The sequence below is a fragment of the Panthera tigris genome, chromosome D2 (genome assembly GCF_018350195.1).
Source record: "Panthera tigris isolate Pti1 chromosome D2, P.tigris_Pti1_mat1.1, whole genome shotgun sequence".
Lineage (NCBI taxonomy): Eukaryota > Metazoa > Chordata > Mammalia > Carnivora > Felidae > Panthera > Panthera tigris.
This window is the reverse complement of record NC_056670.1, coordinates 71,578,026-71,593,620: the sequence shown is the minus strand read 5'-3', so window position 1 is coordinate 71,593,620 and position 15,595 is coordinate 71,578,026. Positions and strand designations below refer to the sequence as shown.

The 15,595-nt window shown below is 36.2% G+C and overlaps 1 protein-coding gene across 5 annotated transcripts in view; it reads right to left on the bottom strand.

Annotated features, from left to right (window-relative positions):
• The window catches only part of ATRNL1 (attractin like 1), a 757,637-nt gene that overhangs the window by 230,201 nt on the left and 511,841 nt on the right, over positions 1 to 15,595 (bottom strand). For 4 of the 5 annotated variants that reach the window (XM_042960329.1, XM_042960330.1, XM_042960331.1 and 1 more), the window contains exon 27: positions 13,222 to 13,329. In XM_042960329.1, the coding sequence (XP_042816263.1) occupies positions 13,222 to 13,329 (108 nt within the window). Of the gene's footprint in view, positions 1 to 1,726; positions 1,784 to 13,221; positions 13,330 to 15,595 lie in introns of those variants that run through there. The other variant, XM_042960333.1, reaches the window with a different exon arrangement.

The window sequence follows — 15,595 nt, the reverse complement described above, 5'->3', positions numbered from 1 at the left end:
TTTTAGGTTCCTACATTGTTTGCAAAGAAGTAGAAGTGTTCATTAATTTCAGACTGTAATTATGCCTGTTAAAAATTGAAGAGAAATTACTATAAAAAGAGCAAGAGTGTATAACATAAAATTGGTTAAAGAAAAAAAATTGAGGAAATTTGAGGAGAAAGTTGAGAAATACTGATTTTTTTTAAAAAACAATCGTCAATTCAAAAGAAGGCCAGCAAAAAAGGGGACATAATAGAAAAGTCAGGAGAAACAGGAAGCAAGGGTAATGTCTGAAAATATTACTAAGACAGTCTGATTAATAGAAAAAAATAGAGAAAATATAAAGTTCTAATAGCAATATCAGAAGGGAAAATATTTATAACAGAAAATATACATTTAATATATTTGGTATAAATAAGAAACAAAGAATGTTCCAATACAAAAATGAAGAAAAAACTGAAAGCTCTTCTAACATCTTCAAATTTTCTGTAATTGATATAGAAAATCTTGCATAACCAGAGTACCATCAATAAATGCTATTAAAATAAAGGAATACATGGGGTGCCTGGGTGGCTCAGTCGGTTGAGCATCCAACTTCGACTCAGGTCCTGATCTCATGGTTGGTGGGTTCAAGCCCCACGTTGGGCTCTGTGCTGACAGCTCGGAGCCTGGAGCCAGCTTCGGATTCTGTGTCTCCCTCTCCCTCTGCCCCCCCCCCTCAAAAATAAATAAATATAAAAAAATTTAAAAAAATAAAGGAGGACAAGGAAATACTGGTCAATGAAATGAATGAGGAGAAATAAAATGGTCAAAGACAATACGAAAATATTCACTCTCACTACTAATAAGATGTCTGATGAAGAAAAGACAACATTTCATGTATCAAAAATTAACAAGACTGTTTTTAGAAATGCTTTTAAAATAATTTTTGACACCGGTGCTAGAAAACCAGAATTCTCATACTTTACTAAAAGTAGTACAAATAGGGGCAATTTTGGAAAGTAAATAAGCAGTGTATCTCAAGATCCACAAAAGGTTATAATTTTTGACCTAATAGGTTTTCTTCTACAGATTAGGATCAAGAGTTGTGTACAAGAATTAATTACAGTCTTATTTATAATAATGTGAAATTGGAATCAAGCTAATTGAAAATAAAATAGGGAAATAAATTATGTTATGCCAGAAAATAATTAATACAACATTTTAAACACAAACCTAGAAGTAAAAAATGTTCACCAAATGAGAAAAACAGAATGTAAAATCAAATATAGAATATACTTTCAATTTTGTAAAAATACGTATGTGCAAAAGGAAAATGTTACTGGGAGGAAATAAAAGTTCTGTCAGTGAGTATTTATGGATAGTGAGATTATGGAAGATTTCAATTTTAACTTTGATTATTTTTGCACTACTTTTTCCACAGTGAGGATTTATTACTTACATAATTAAAGAATCATGGTCAATGTTAACAAAATAATTAAAATTCAAATATCACAAGATGGTTATGACACTTCCAAAAGCGAAAACCCAGGGAAAAGAAAATAAATCACTGACGCCAACCATAGGAACTACTGTCCAGGAAGATGGCGGGCAGGAATGAAATGCCAGAGGGGCTGGCCACTGGCTGTGCCCAGCAACTCATGCTTCTCTGTGGTGAAGCCAGCAGTGCTCTTACCATACAGCTGCTCATTTGTCTGGCCTGGACAATGTGCCTGTCACCTTGGACAAGAGGTTTCTTACATCGTGTACTAGGCTAACTGTCTCAATTCTTCATGACTGTCCGAGTCCCTGGAATCAAAGAATACTACAAAAACCTCAAGTAACTCCATGTTTTGCAAGAAAATATTCCACTGATAACGTTAGGGCCTAAGATGTGTTCCCAGCTTGAACTAATATCAGCATGTTTAAAGAATGGGATAAGAGAGAAACTTTGGGGCCAATCTGAGATTCAGATCCCAGTTCTTGCTCTACTGGTGAACGAATATGTGGTTTCGAACAAAGGTCTTAAGCTCACAGAGCCTCAGTTTGCTCACTTATACCTGATTCTGGTAAACAGAACAAATGAAATTGCTGTGCCTTTTTCCTTAGATTAATGTAAGGCTTAGATTAATGTAAGAAAGTGTATGTAAACAAATGTTGAAGAAAAGAATCTTAAACTCAATTGAAACATTTCAATTTTTCCCATGACCTAGGAAGATCAAGATGAAGCCCCTTACTTTGGCACCATGAATCCTCATTTCTATTGTCTGGAAAGCTCTCTCTAGTACATGCTTGATGAATACCTAAGTGCTAATGTTACAGAATACACCCCACTGGTCATCTACATTATCAAAAATTGAAATGTAGATAAATTAATTACAGTGGGTTAAGAGGTAACAGAGCAGCCCATAATATGTACAATATGAACAGGGTTTTTATTCCCTAAAATGGAAATGATGACCAGAAACATTCATCTTAAATAACTGGCAAAATTTCAAACCTGAATATATGTGAAGTTAGTATGAGTCTAAAAATTGGGAAAAACTAGCCCACATTTTGTACTTCCATTAGACTGATACTATCATTAATTCCTTGTTAAAAAAAAAGGGGGGGGCAGTGCATGCCATCAGAGAAAGGACAGTACAGAATGCTATGCACGAAGAACAACTCATATATCCCACCCTGCTAGATATAACTATTATTAAGAATTTACTCTTTTCCATGTTTATCGAAATTAGATCACAATGTATATACTACTGTGTAACATATAATAAGTTAACAAATCCTTTATTGCTGGCCAGGAAGTGGTTTTGTTTTTCAGTGTTATAAGTGGCAGCATGAGAATAATTGGCTAAAAAAATAATTAGAAATGAAAATAGAAACAAAGAATAATATCCCAGCAAAACTGCCAATTATACTTAAGGACTCATACAAGTTTATACTCCCAGCAAAAACAAAACAAAACAAAACAAAACATGAGTAAGAAATGTACATTTTTAACATCCTCATCACTTCAGTCAAAGGGTTGTATGTTCACTTGCTGGTCATCCAATTGTTTGCTGTGCTCTTAGTCTGACACCAGAGCTAACAAAGCCAGCCAGTCTAAGTCACTTAAAGGGCGATAGATGCTTTTGCCTCCATTTCCCATGGTTTCTATCAGTTGATAAAGAAAGGCACATATTTTGTTGCTTGAGAGACTAAGACAGAATGCCATTATGTATCTCAATGAATAAATACAGCAGCCTCAGAAGTTCTAGAATGATTACAGTGCCATTTGAAAAGATAAAATAATTTTCTTGTTCTGAAATTTTTTGATGTATAATTGACAACACTATATTAGTTTCAAGTGTAAAATATAATGAGCCAATGTGATGATATTTGTATATATTGCAAAATGATCACCATAATAAGTCTAGTTAACATCTGTCACCATACGTATACAATTTTTTTCTTGTGATGAGAACTTTTAAGACTTGTTCTCCTAGCAACCTTCAAACATACAATACAGTATTATTTTTTTAATGTTTATTTATTTTGAGAGAGAGGGGTATGAGGGAGAAAGAAAGAGAGAGATTGAGAGAGAGAGAGAGAGAGAGAGAGAGAGAGAGAGAGAGAGAGAGAGAATCCCAAGCAGGGATTCTATCAGCACACAGCCTAATGTGGGGGTCAATCTCATGAACCGTGAGACCATGACATGAGCCCTAGCAAGAGCTTAATCAACTCTGAGCCACCCAGACACCCCAAATATACAATATATTATTACTAACTATGGTCATCATGCAGTACATTGCATTCATATGGCTTATTTATTTTATAACTAGAAGTTTGTATCTTTGATTCCCTTCACCCATTTTGCACAGTCCCTGACCCTTGGCTCTGGGAATCACCAGTCTGTTCTCTGTGTCTTATGAGCTTGCCTTTTCTTTCTTCCTTTTCTTTCTTTTTTTCCTTTCCTTTCCTTTCCTTTCCTTTCCTTTCCTTTCCTTTCCTTTCCTTTCCTTTCCTTCCTTCATTTCTTCCCTCCTTTCCTTTCCTTCCCTCTCTCTTTTCTTTTTCTTTCTTTCTTTCTTTCTTTCTTTCTTTCTTTCTTTCTTTCTTTCTTTTTCTTTCTTTCTTTCTTTCTCTTTCTTTCTTTCTTTCTTTCTTTCTTTCTTTCTTTCTTTCTTGTTTAGATTCCACCTATACATCAGATCATATGGTATTTGCCTTTCTCTTTTTGACTTATTTCACTTACCATAATGCCCTCAAAGTCCATCCATGTGTTTGCAAATGGCAAAATTTCATTCTTTTTTTAGTTTTTTAAAAATATTTTTAATGTTATTTATTTTTGAGAGAGAGAGAGAGAAAGAAAGAGAGTGGAGGAGGGGCGGGGGGTGGGGGAGACACAGAATCCAAAGCAGGCTACAGGCTCTGAGCTGTCAGCACAGAATATATATATTCCATATATATATATAATTCCATATATATGTAATTCCATATATATATAATTCCATATATATATACTCTCACTTCTTATTTATCCACTCATCTATCAATGCACACTTATGTTGTTTCCATATCTTGGCTATTGTAAATAATGTGGTAATAAATATGGAACTGCAGATATATTTTTGAATTAGTGTTTTCATTTTCCTTTGATAAATGCCCAGAAGTAGAACTGCTGGATCGTATGGTAGTTCTATTTTTAATTTTTTAAAGGAAACTCCATACAGTTCTCCACAATGGCTATACCAATTTACATTCCCACCAACAATCCATTAGAGTTCCTCTCAATACTTATCTTTGCCAACATTTATTATTTCTTATCTTTTTGATAACTGAGCATCTGTTCATATACCTGCTGGCCATCTCTGTGTTTTCTCTAGAAACATCTATTCAGATCCTCTGCCTATGTTTTAATCTGTTTTTTTCTGTTAAGTTGTATGAGTTCCATATAAACATTGAATATTAACCCCTTATCAGATATATGATTTGCAGTCAGCCTTTAGATGTTTATTTAATTAGAAGCCTGGCCCTCAGGCTGCAGCTATGATGATAAACTAATAGGCCTCTTTCACAGAAAGACTGAGCCCCTGAGTTTGTTGCCTCTTGCTGTGGCCTGGGGATGGTAGCTATTTAAGAAGTCTTAAATAGCTACCTTTGGTTACAATCCTGTAGGACTTGTGAATATATGCCCCACTGGTCACCAGAGCCAAGCAATGAAGAGGTGTCCCCTGGTGGCAGCTGCAACACTCAGGGCACCAGACAAGGATATAAACTCCATTCCAGAAGATACCAGCAAGCTGGAGCAAGGAAGAGGGAGAACGCAAAGATAATGTCCACCAGCCCGCATTACTTGAGAACCTCTGTAGCGGCTGTAAGTGCACCAAACCAGAAGCCTGCCCCTCAGGCACAGCTCCACTGGTCTTCAAAGCCAGATGCTTTGGGGGCTCATCTCCCAGGAAATGGTCTTAAAAGTTGGTATGCCTGATGTGAAGTACAAACCCTTCACCCCTCAGGGAGAAGCTCTGGGTTTTTAGTTCTCTCCTGAGTGTGAGTGTCGGGGTGGGGTTTATTTTGAGACTGTGTCTCGCCTTTTCCTACCTGCTTCAATGTGGTTTTCCTCCCATTCACTTGATCTAAAGGGGTTGCTCCACCAATTTTTAGGATTTTTTTTTTGAGAAAAGTGTTCCATATATAGATGTGGAATCAGTGTGTCTGTAGGAGGAGGTAGTAAGTGCAGGATCTTTCCACGTTTCCATCTTGAGCCAGAACTGAAAAATCATTTTTTTATCTCTCTATTTAGACTTTACGATCATGTCACTGGAAAGACTTTCAAAATGAGAACATTATACGAATAGCAACCTTAAAAACGTAGTCCAGAAGGTGATCACTTCTGGACTCATCCCTTCAACTGCTACCGCCCTGGTCTTGCCACCATAATCTAATAGCAATCTACTGCTATTAGATTCCTACAGTAGCCTACTAACAAGTCTCTGTCCTTATATCCTGCCCCAGTAGCAGGAACTATAGGATGATTTACATCACCCCTCAGTTACTGTGTCAGTTTCCTGATGGTTGCCAATGTGAAAACCTGCATTTTTTTTTTTGCCTGAGGGCTTTCTCTGGGCTCCTAAGAAGTAGTCCTCAAACAGTAACTAAAAGGAGTTGGGGAATAAATACTCAGCCCCATTGCATCTGGTGTCCATAGTCTGATGTGTGATTCCCAAGGATATTAACTTCTGGTTGTTCATAGTGGTATTGGCTGCCTTCTATTTCCTTTTTCATGGTTCTATTCCCTACCAGCGTATTCTTCAATCCCAGGTGAACAAATTCGTCTTGGTGTCTGTTTGTCAGGGAACTGTATGAAGACATCTCTCTCAAACTTTTCTCAACCCAAAGGGCAGAGTGATCCTTTTTAAAACCATCAAATTATGTCAGTCTTCTTGCACAACCCTGCGATTGGAAATGGCTCTTCTCTTCACTCAGAACTCAATGTCAAAGTCTTTATAAAGATCTGCAAGGCCCTGTTACCATCTGCCTAGACCCCATGCTTACTATTCCATGAACTTGACAGGCACGCACCACCCTAGGGTTCTTCCTAAGCCTGGAACACTGTTTTCCCTGGGAAACTGCTGCCTGCTTAACTCCTTCCCCTCTTTCAAGATTGGCTCAGATCTCACCTTCAAAATGAAGTCACCTTGACTGCCACCTTCTTCAATATAGCACACTCTCCTCCATATGGACCACAAAGCATTCTCAAAACCCTTATCTTGCTTTATTTTTCCTTTTCCCATTGCACTTACCAACTTCTTAACATATTAAATAATTTTCTATCCCCTGCTATAATATAAACATGAGGACAGAGTTCTTTGTTGTATTCTCTGATGTTTCCCAAGCACTTAGAACAGTGCCCGACACATAGGAAGCGTTCCATGAAAATCTGCTGACCAATTACCATAAATTTTCATGTTATTGCTGGGCGGAGAAAAAATGACACATGTATACTGTAGGTCACACTATTACTGCAAAAATAATCCTCTTTTTAAGATAAGTTTAAAACCAACTAGCACATTGTGTTTCCATAAAAATTAATACCTAAGTGCATTTATTAAATTTTAACACTGTATTTTAATTTGTCACTATAATATGGCAAAATATAATGATTCATATTTGCTAATAGATAATTTAGAGTGTGATTATTCTTGCTACATATATATTTTTTCAGGTTTGACACCTAGGGCTTTATACAAAAGTCTTGTAAGGATTCAACACTCCTCACTCATTAAAAATATAATCAATATATATGTAAAAAATTTTAGGAACACATCTATTTCATAGAATAGGCCATTTGGTATACTGTAGTACACAATTACCTGTAGATGTATCAAAAGTAATTCATTTCATATTGTATCTTACATTTTCCCCTGACTCTACAGATGTGGAACTTAGTGGCACATGAGTCAAATTTAATTTAAAAGAAATCCATTTCTTAACTTACTACATTATGAACACTCAAAAAATATTTACAGAACAGTAATAGCCAGCTAACCTATGGCTTTGTGTTGAGTTTAAACACCAAATTTTAAGAAAACCCAGCAGAGAAATTTTAAAATTACTTTGATTTTTAGGTTTAAATAAAATCCTTAATGTAATTTCAGGGCCTAAGCTTTGGAATTCACTGTGTAAGCAAATCAATAAGCCACACTGTACTGTTACACACATATATATATAAAAAGAGATTTGGAGCAGTTTTCAGTGTACTATAAAAATGGAAAACAAATCTCACATATATATGCATATGTATATGTATACATTTAAGATAGATAACTTCCAGTTAATAGTGTTACAAAATGCTTAGCAAAGGAGAAAATAAAATAAAATGTTAAACATTCTAATTCTATTGTTATTATTTTCTAAAGTAAGTCAGAGGAAGATATTAATGGCCGCTCAGATTTACTTCTGATGTTTAATTTTTTACAGGAAGAAATAAACAAACAATTTAATTTCTAAAAGAATCTACTTAAAACAATTTTTTTAGCTTGCAATTTTTTTAGATCTATGTTGCTGATTTGTTTGAGATGGTTAGACATATACAGCTATAGGGAATTTCGAATATCAGAAATCATAATTATTTACCAAGAGGGAAGAAATCTGATTTTGAATTTAGTATTTGAGGCATGGAGCATGAAGGTACTCAATTTACAAAACTACCACCTTAATAAAGTAAATGTTACATATTACATATTCCCCCAAATTGATCTACAGATTCAACACAAGTCCTATCAAAACACTAGTGGGCTTCACTGCAGCAATTGACAAACTAATCCTAAAATTAATGTGGAAATTCAAGGGACCCAGAAGAACCAAAACAATAGTCAAAAAGAACAAAGTTGGGAGACTCATATTTTCCAATTCCCAAACTTACTACAAAGCTACAGTAACCAAGATAGTGTGGTACTATCATGCGATAGATCTATCAAACATTGGAATAGTATTGAGTGTCCAGAAACAAATCCCCACATCTATGTTCCACTGATTTTCAACAAAGGTCCCAAGATCACAAATGGGGGAAAGAAATTCTTTTCAACAAATAATAAAAAATCACCATGTGTTCCAGCAATTCCATTCTTAATTACATACCCAAGAGAAATGAAACTTGCATGTAAACAATCATGATAGCATTTTTCAGAATATCTAAAAAGTGGAAACAACCCAATTATCTATCAACTGACAAATGTATAAACAAAATGTGCTATATCCATATGATAGAATAGTATTTCACAATAAAAAGGAAAGAAGTCCTGATCACATGTCACAACATGAATGAACCTTAAAAAATTTATGCTAAGGGAAAGAAGCCAGTCCAGGAAAACACATGCTGTTTCCATTTGTATGAAATGAAATGAAAATATAGATTAGGAAAATCTATAAAGACAAAAAGTAGATTAGCGCCTGGGGCTGAGGGAGAGTGCTGGGGGAGATAGGGGAAGTGACTGCTGAACCGTACAGGATTTGTCTTGGGGATGATGAAAATATTCTAGAATTGATTTAGTGATGGTTACACAACTCTGTATATACTAAAACCCACCAAGTTGTACAATGTAATGGGATGAATCGTATGGTACATTTCCTTAAAGCTGTTTCCAAAAAAACCAAATAATGTTACATATTAATAAGTAAAACTTGATTCCCAGATACAAAGGGCCTGCAAAATGAGAATTAGCACGTAAATATTTTTCTTCTCTGACATTTCATTGAAAACAAGTGGTACAAAAGAAATAGAGGCATGCCAACTATTTATATAACTAAGTAATAAAATGAGAAAAATAACAAGACTCCCAACATTAGTAGAATGCTTTAAAGGATACAAAGCACTTGCACACATCGTCCTGCAGCCAACAAATCATAAACCAGAATGAGTCAGTTGTCTCTTCCCCTGAGTTTAAACACAGTGATCACATATAAGGAATAGGGATGATGCCAGTGGTCAGAACATACTCAGCAATGTTCTTGAAGAAACAGTTGGAAAGGTAGGTGGTTAGGCCTCTCGTGGGAAGTAAATGGTGGCCTGCACTAGGAGAGGCCCCACTATCCGCAGTTGTCTGGATAGGTGATGCCTATGTCACCTTTTGGGGGGAGCAGAAAAGCAACAGAAACCAGCCCAGTGTCAGCTCAAGGCTGCAAACTAATGATAGAGTAGCTTTAGAGGTCATCTGGGGGCGGGGGGCAGAATCCCAGAGCCATACATGTTGGAGACGGGACAACCCCTAGGCATTCACTTCTCCCTCCTCAACTGAGTACCTGCGATTACATCAGAGAAAGGCTACCATCTGAGGGGGATAATGTTTGGAAAGGAGGTATTTGAAAGTTCTCTCTTAGTAAAAAGGACATCCATGGCAAATGAGCAGTGGTGACTGAACCCAGGTTATACACTACGGACAGCTGGCTCATACCCAACCACTAAATTGCTTGAAAGAGCACAATGGAGAGTCAAGAATTTTATCCCTCTTCCTAAATGGATCTTAGTACCTAAAGTAAAATAGGTGTACATAGAAAAAAAAAAAAAAAAAGGATACCTCTGAAGAGTGTAAGCACAAGGAAAGAAGGAACAACATTTAAATAAAATATAATGAATGGTTTCAGAAAGATAAGGGAGGGTATTCGAAATATGAAACATCAACAAGCAGTTATGAAGAAAAAAACAGCTGCAGCTATTAACAACAAAATATATCATTGGTGATAGGAAGGCAATGAATGGGCGAAATAGCAGAAAGGATACATCTAAAGACGATGTGGAATGGCAGGTGGCGGAATGCTCCGAGAGGCATCGAGAAGAAATAAAAGAGTACAAATAATGAGAAAAAGTTCAGAAATATAGATGATAGAAGAAGTATCAAGAGCATCTAATAGCAATTCCAGGACAGATTATGGTAAGAAATATTTAAAGAAACAGTAACCAAAGATTAGTCAGAATTACATAAAATTATAGGCCTGCAGATTCAAAGGGGCACAGATTGCCAAATAGGAGGATATGGACACACATCAGAGAGAGATTTAAAAACATTAAGAAACAAGAGAAAATTATGAAAGATTGAAGAAAAAGAAATGGAGACCATTTACAAAGGACAAAGAATCAAACTGACATCAGACTTGGGACAAAAGAGTTATGCCTCTGAAGTTTTGAAGAAGAGAACTTTGAATTTTATATCCAATTAAACTGTTATTTACATGTGGGGACAAAATAAGCATATTGGTAGGCATCTGAAGTCTCAAAGATTATGCCACATAAAAATTCTCTTTAAAGCATCTCTTAGAGGGGGCGCCTGGATGGCTCAGTTGATTGAGCTACCGACTTCAGCTCAGGTCATGATCTCAAGGTTTGTGAGTTCAAGCCCTGCATCGGGCTCTGTGTTGACAGCTCAGAGCCTGGAGCCTGCTTCACATTCTGTGTCTCCCTCTCTCTCTGCTCCTCCGCCACTCATGTTCTGTCTCCCTCTGCCTCAGATTAAATAAACATTAAAAATTTTTTTAAATAAATGAAGAATCTCTTGGAGGATTTACTATAGTGAAATATAAAGGAATGTATGAGTAAGCAAGTAGATATAAAGAGTAAAGAAGGGTGAAGATCGTTCATCGTTACTTAAACATGCCACACTAAAAAAAGTACACCCAGAATATCTGGATTAAAATCTCCAAACAGTATTAACATAGGTAGGAGGAACAGAGGGAGTTGAGAGCACGCTCATGTATTAATTTTGTTTGAGACAGGCAGGGCAGGAATGTGTATTAATACACTTTTAGTGATAGGGAAAATAACCACCACTATGAATCTTGGTAAGTAACGGGTCACCATCAGAAACACAGAAATAGAATATGTAACACTCTGTTTAGTGGAAGGAAATCAATTTATCCAAAAGACACGTGGAAAAAGAGAAGGGTAGTAACTACAAGAACAATGTGTACACACAGACACACAATGGAGTAGCTAAAACAAACGTTGGGAGAACAGTAATTATTTTCAGTGTAAATAGATTCAGGCAGTTAATCAAAAGACAGACTCACAGAATGAGTGGCAAAATAAAAAGTTAATGGTCATTTCTGCAAGGGATAGGTAATAAAACAAAAGGAAACAGACTGGAAATAAAAGAATAAAAGAAGGACTAGTAACTAGTCCTCTAGTAACTAGAAGGACTAGCAAACAGAAACTAAAAGAAAGGAGAGGTAGAAATTTTAAATAAAATTTAATGCTAAAAATGACAATGATAAAGAAGGAAATTAAATTTGGAAAAAATAAAACAAAGAAATGGAATGATTATGAACACACACACCTAACGATACATGGTTGAGCGCTAGTAAGCAGAAACTGACACACTCTGGTGGCGCATATGTATGTTAATTACATTTATTTTGTAAGTTTGTGTTTTCTGGTTCTTTGATTGGTCCTTTTCCTCTGTGGACTATGTATGTATTATTTACATTCATTTTTCTCTTGTGACTTGTGTTTTAGAATGTTTTTTAACAGATGAGGAGAAAGAAGTTGGATTCAAATAGTTGAGTTTACTATTTGTTAAGAGATTTTGTCCTAAGGTGTGCGAGGCAAAGGGCCAGCATGAAATTAGAGCACTTACTGTAACTTGCGTTTAATCATTCTCTCTTCTAATTTCTGCCCAAGTAACAATGGAAGATACACATATAAATTTCTTAATGTTCTAAGCTTCCATTGCCACATGTGATCTAGAAGAGTAAAAACTCAAGTACACAACAGCTAAAAAAATTTTCACAGAGAAATGTCCTCTAAAAACCAGCTCTTTGTATAACATCTACAAGGTCTGATTCAGTTGTTTAATTTATTTCCAAAATAACCAAAATGCTATAGACAGAATCAATTATATTTCTTCCTGGGTTTTCGGAGGAGTCTATTTTTATATCCCTTGCTTTCCTTGAAGAAAAGCATGATTTGAAAATAGCAACATGAAATTAGTCACATAATGGCACTTTTCAAAAAAGGGAATACAATTTTCAACCCTACGGCGCTTCTTAATGTTCCTGTGTAAACACCTTACCATATGTGAAATATAAATAAAAAATAATCAGCATACAACTCCATTACTAGGCCTCAAAATGCTTTGATTAGTCATTAACCATAAATCATAATCTGTGGATTTTTCCTCTCTGGGGGCTATTATTTTCAGAAAATGTTCCATGCGTTATTTCAGGAATCCAGTTCTACATTTACTTGCACATAATGATTTCTCCTTCACCACACTCCATTTCTGCATTTGCAATAAAAGAATATACTAATACAGCCATTGCTACAAATAAAAGCATTCACAATATTCTACAATTCTCAACATTCAAAAAGGAGACTATGTAATTAAAATGCAACTCAACTCCACCCACCGTTTATAGTCAACTTCATTAATAAAGATAAATGTGAATTGTTAACGAAAAGGTGTTGGGCACTCCAAGGACTAAATATAGGTGCTTTGTTTCTTCCATCATACCTGGATCTTAAATTCCTTCAGCTCCTATCTGTCAGAGAAAGGCTGCCAGGTGAGCAGTCTGTCACTCTTGCCTAAGCTAATAGATTCTCCAGTGGCTTCTGTTACAGCTCGTGTCATACCATTAAAACTATGTGCCTTGGAAGTGGCATAACATATGTAGCTGAATCTTGTCAACTCGACATAATCAGACTGTATTTGGCTGCACAAGCAGATGCAGATTAGAGAAGCGACATAAATATGCAAATCACAGTGGTCTTCTCTGCACCACCGGTCCTACCTCCACTGGCCCTCGCAGATACTCCGTTTGTTCAGCTCCTACTTCCAGTGCTACATCAACAGACGCAAAGGGACGGCTGGCCATCTGCTGTCGTTCTCGAAGCAGTTGCTGGAGGGGGGTAAAAATGATTTGTTTAAAATAGGCTTAAAGATACATGAGATTCAACAATATCTGGTTCCATTTTGAACAAATGGTACTCAAAATTTAGGAATCATCTGATACACAGACCTACAGCTAGATCCCAAAAATGAAAATTTGTTTTCTCCCCAGGGCCTGGGTCATAAATCCGCAGAGGCTTTAAACGTATGGGACCTGCAGAGAGAACTTTCCCCCTGACCTCTCTCCCACAGACCTAATGAAATGTACTCAAACGCATTTTGAAAACTCCAGCTGAGGGGTTCTACTTCAGCAAGAAGTGCTACTGTGATGATGGCTATGCCAAGGTTTCCTACTCCAAGTAATGCAGCTTTTGTCTTAGCTGAAAGCAAATAACAGTAAAAATATTTAAGAAAAGATAACAAAAAGTTTCGAAATGTATTAACAGAGATTGAAGAAACATCTTCCTACAAAGGCTAAGTGTGAGAAGTCATCGAGACGCCCGGTCAACTGCAATGGAATCAACACGAATTGCCAATGACAGTATTTATAACTTGATTCAAACCCTCCATGTTCATTATTTAAAGTGAGGAATGGTTGGCAGTTTGCAAAAATTTTGTGCCAAGGTGTCTAAACCACGCCCAGATATTTGCTTCTTTTTCCTTGTGCCTACTCTGGGCTTTACCCAAAAGCTAAAACCAATAAACTAGTAAGTCTCAGCCAACTACCGAGCTAATTTATATTTCTGCCTTTCCTTGTAATTATAATATTCATTAAGTCCTGATAAGAAAAAAATTGATGACCAGCAGTAGATATTGCAAATCTTGCCCTTCTCATTCTACACAGCTAATAAAATTATTATTAAATATTAAAAGTGGATGAGCGATGCAATTAAATACTCTTTCAAATGAGAAGAAAATCCTATCACTGAAAAAGGCAAAATCCTTGAACACAATGAATAGCTTCATTATTCACAGAGATTTTTAAAGATTCACTGGCATTAACTTAAAACATTAACAAATGGTATTTGAATGTAAATGTATGTCGCACTGTGATGCATCATTCATTAAATTCCCTTTAAAAGATGAAGGAACAAAAGCCAATACCTTATGGCAGTTTATTATTTAACATTTTTGTTTTAACACTTATAACCTAGCAGTGACAGTGTTCATGAAGTGAGCATCTAAAATATAGGCGGCGCCTTGGTGGCTCAGTAAGTTAAGCATCCAACTTTGGCTCATGTCATGATCTGGCAGTTCATGAGTTCAAGCCCCGCGTCTGGCTCTGTGCTGACAGCTCAGAGCCTACAGCCTGCTCTGGATTCTGTCTCCCTCTCTCTCTGCCCCTCCCCTGCTGACGCTCTGTCTCTGTCTCTGTCTCTCTCGCAAAATTAAATAAACATTAAAAAATTTTAATAAATAAAATAAAATACAATTTAAGGCCTTGTTTTGTTATTATTAAAAAGAGAACATCTGCATGCCAATATTGATGGAACAGGAAAAATGCAATTATTACTGAGTAATAATTTATGTTCTTAGAATATACTTAAAATTAATGAAGACAATTAAACTTATACTCAAAGTAAAAAGTAAATGATCTAAGCTACCAAATTATTCACTTAATATAACCTAAAAAGGTATTATTAAATATGCAGCTGCTGGAAAATAGTCTTGTTTGTGCCTCTTGTAGGATTGGCCAATAGATCTGAACATTTTATCTATACAAAATGCAAACATAATACTACTTCAAATGCCAAGGGGCACTAAGTGTAGAAGACACCATGCTCTTTGTCTCGCCAATAAAAATATACATGCAGATGCACACAGAGATACGGACACACACATATGCAAATACACAAACTACTTTTCTGATGGTAATGGACAAAAAGCCTTGAGAAAACTGTAACTTTTAGTTGGGGTTTGAACACAATTTTCTTTCTTTCTCTTTTTTAATGTTTATTTATTTATTTTTGAGAGTGAGAAAGAGAGCATGCACAAGCTGGGGGGGGGCAAGGGGGGGGGAGAGAGAGAGAGAGAGAGAGAGAGAGAGAGAGAGAGAGAGAGAGAGAATCCCAAGCAGGCTCTGTGCTGTCGGCTCAGAGCCCAACCTGGGGCTTGAACTCACACACCGTGAGATCATGACCTGGACTGAAATCAAGAGTCAGGTGCTTAACCGACTGAGCCACCCAGGGACTCCTGAACACAATTTTCTAACTTTGTATTACAAAGTTTCTTCATCTGTACTAGTTCTCCTCAGAACACAAACCACATGCCATATA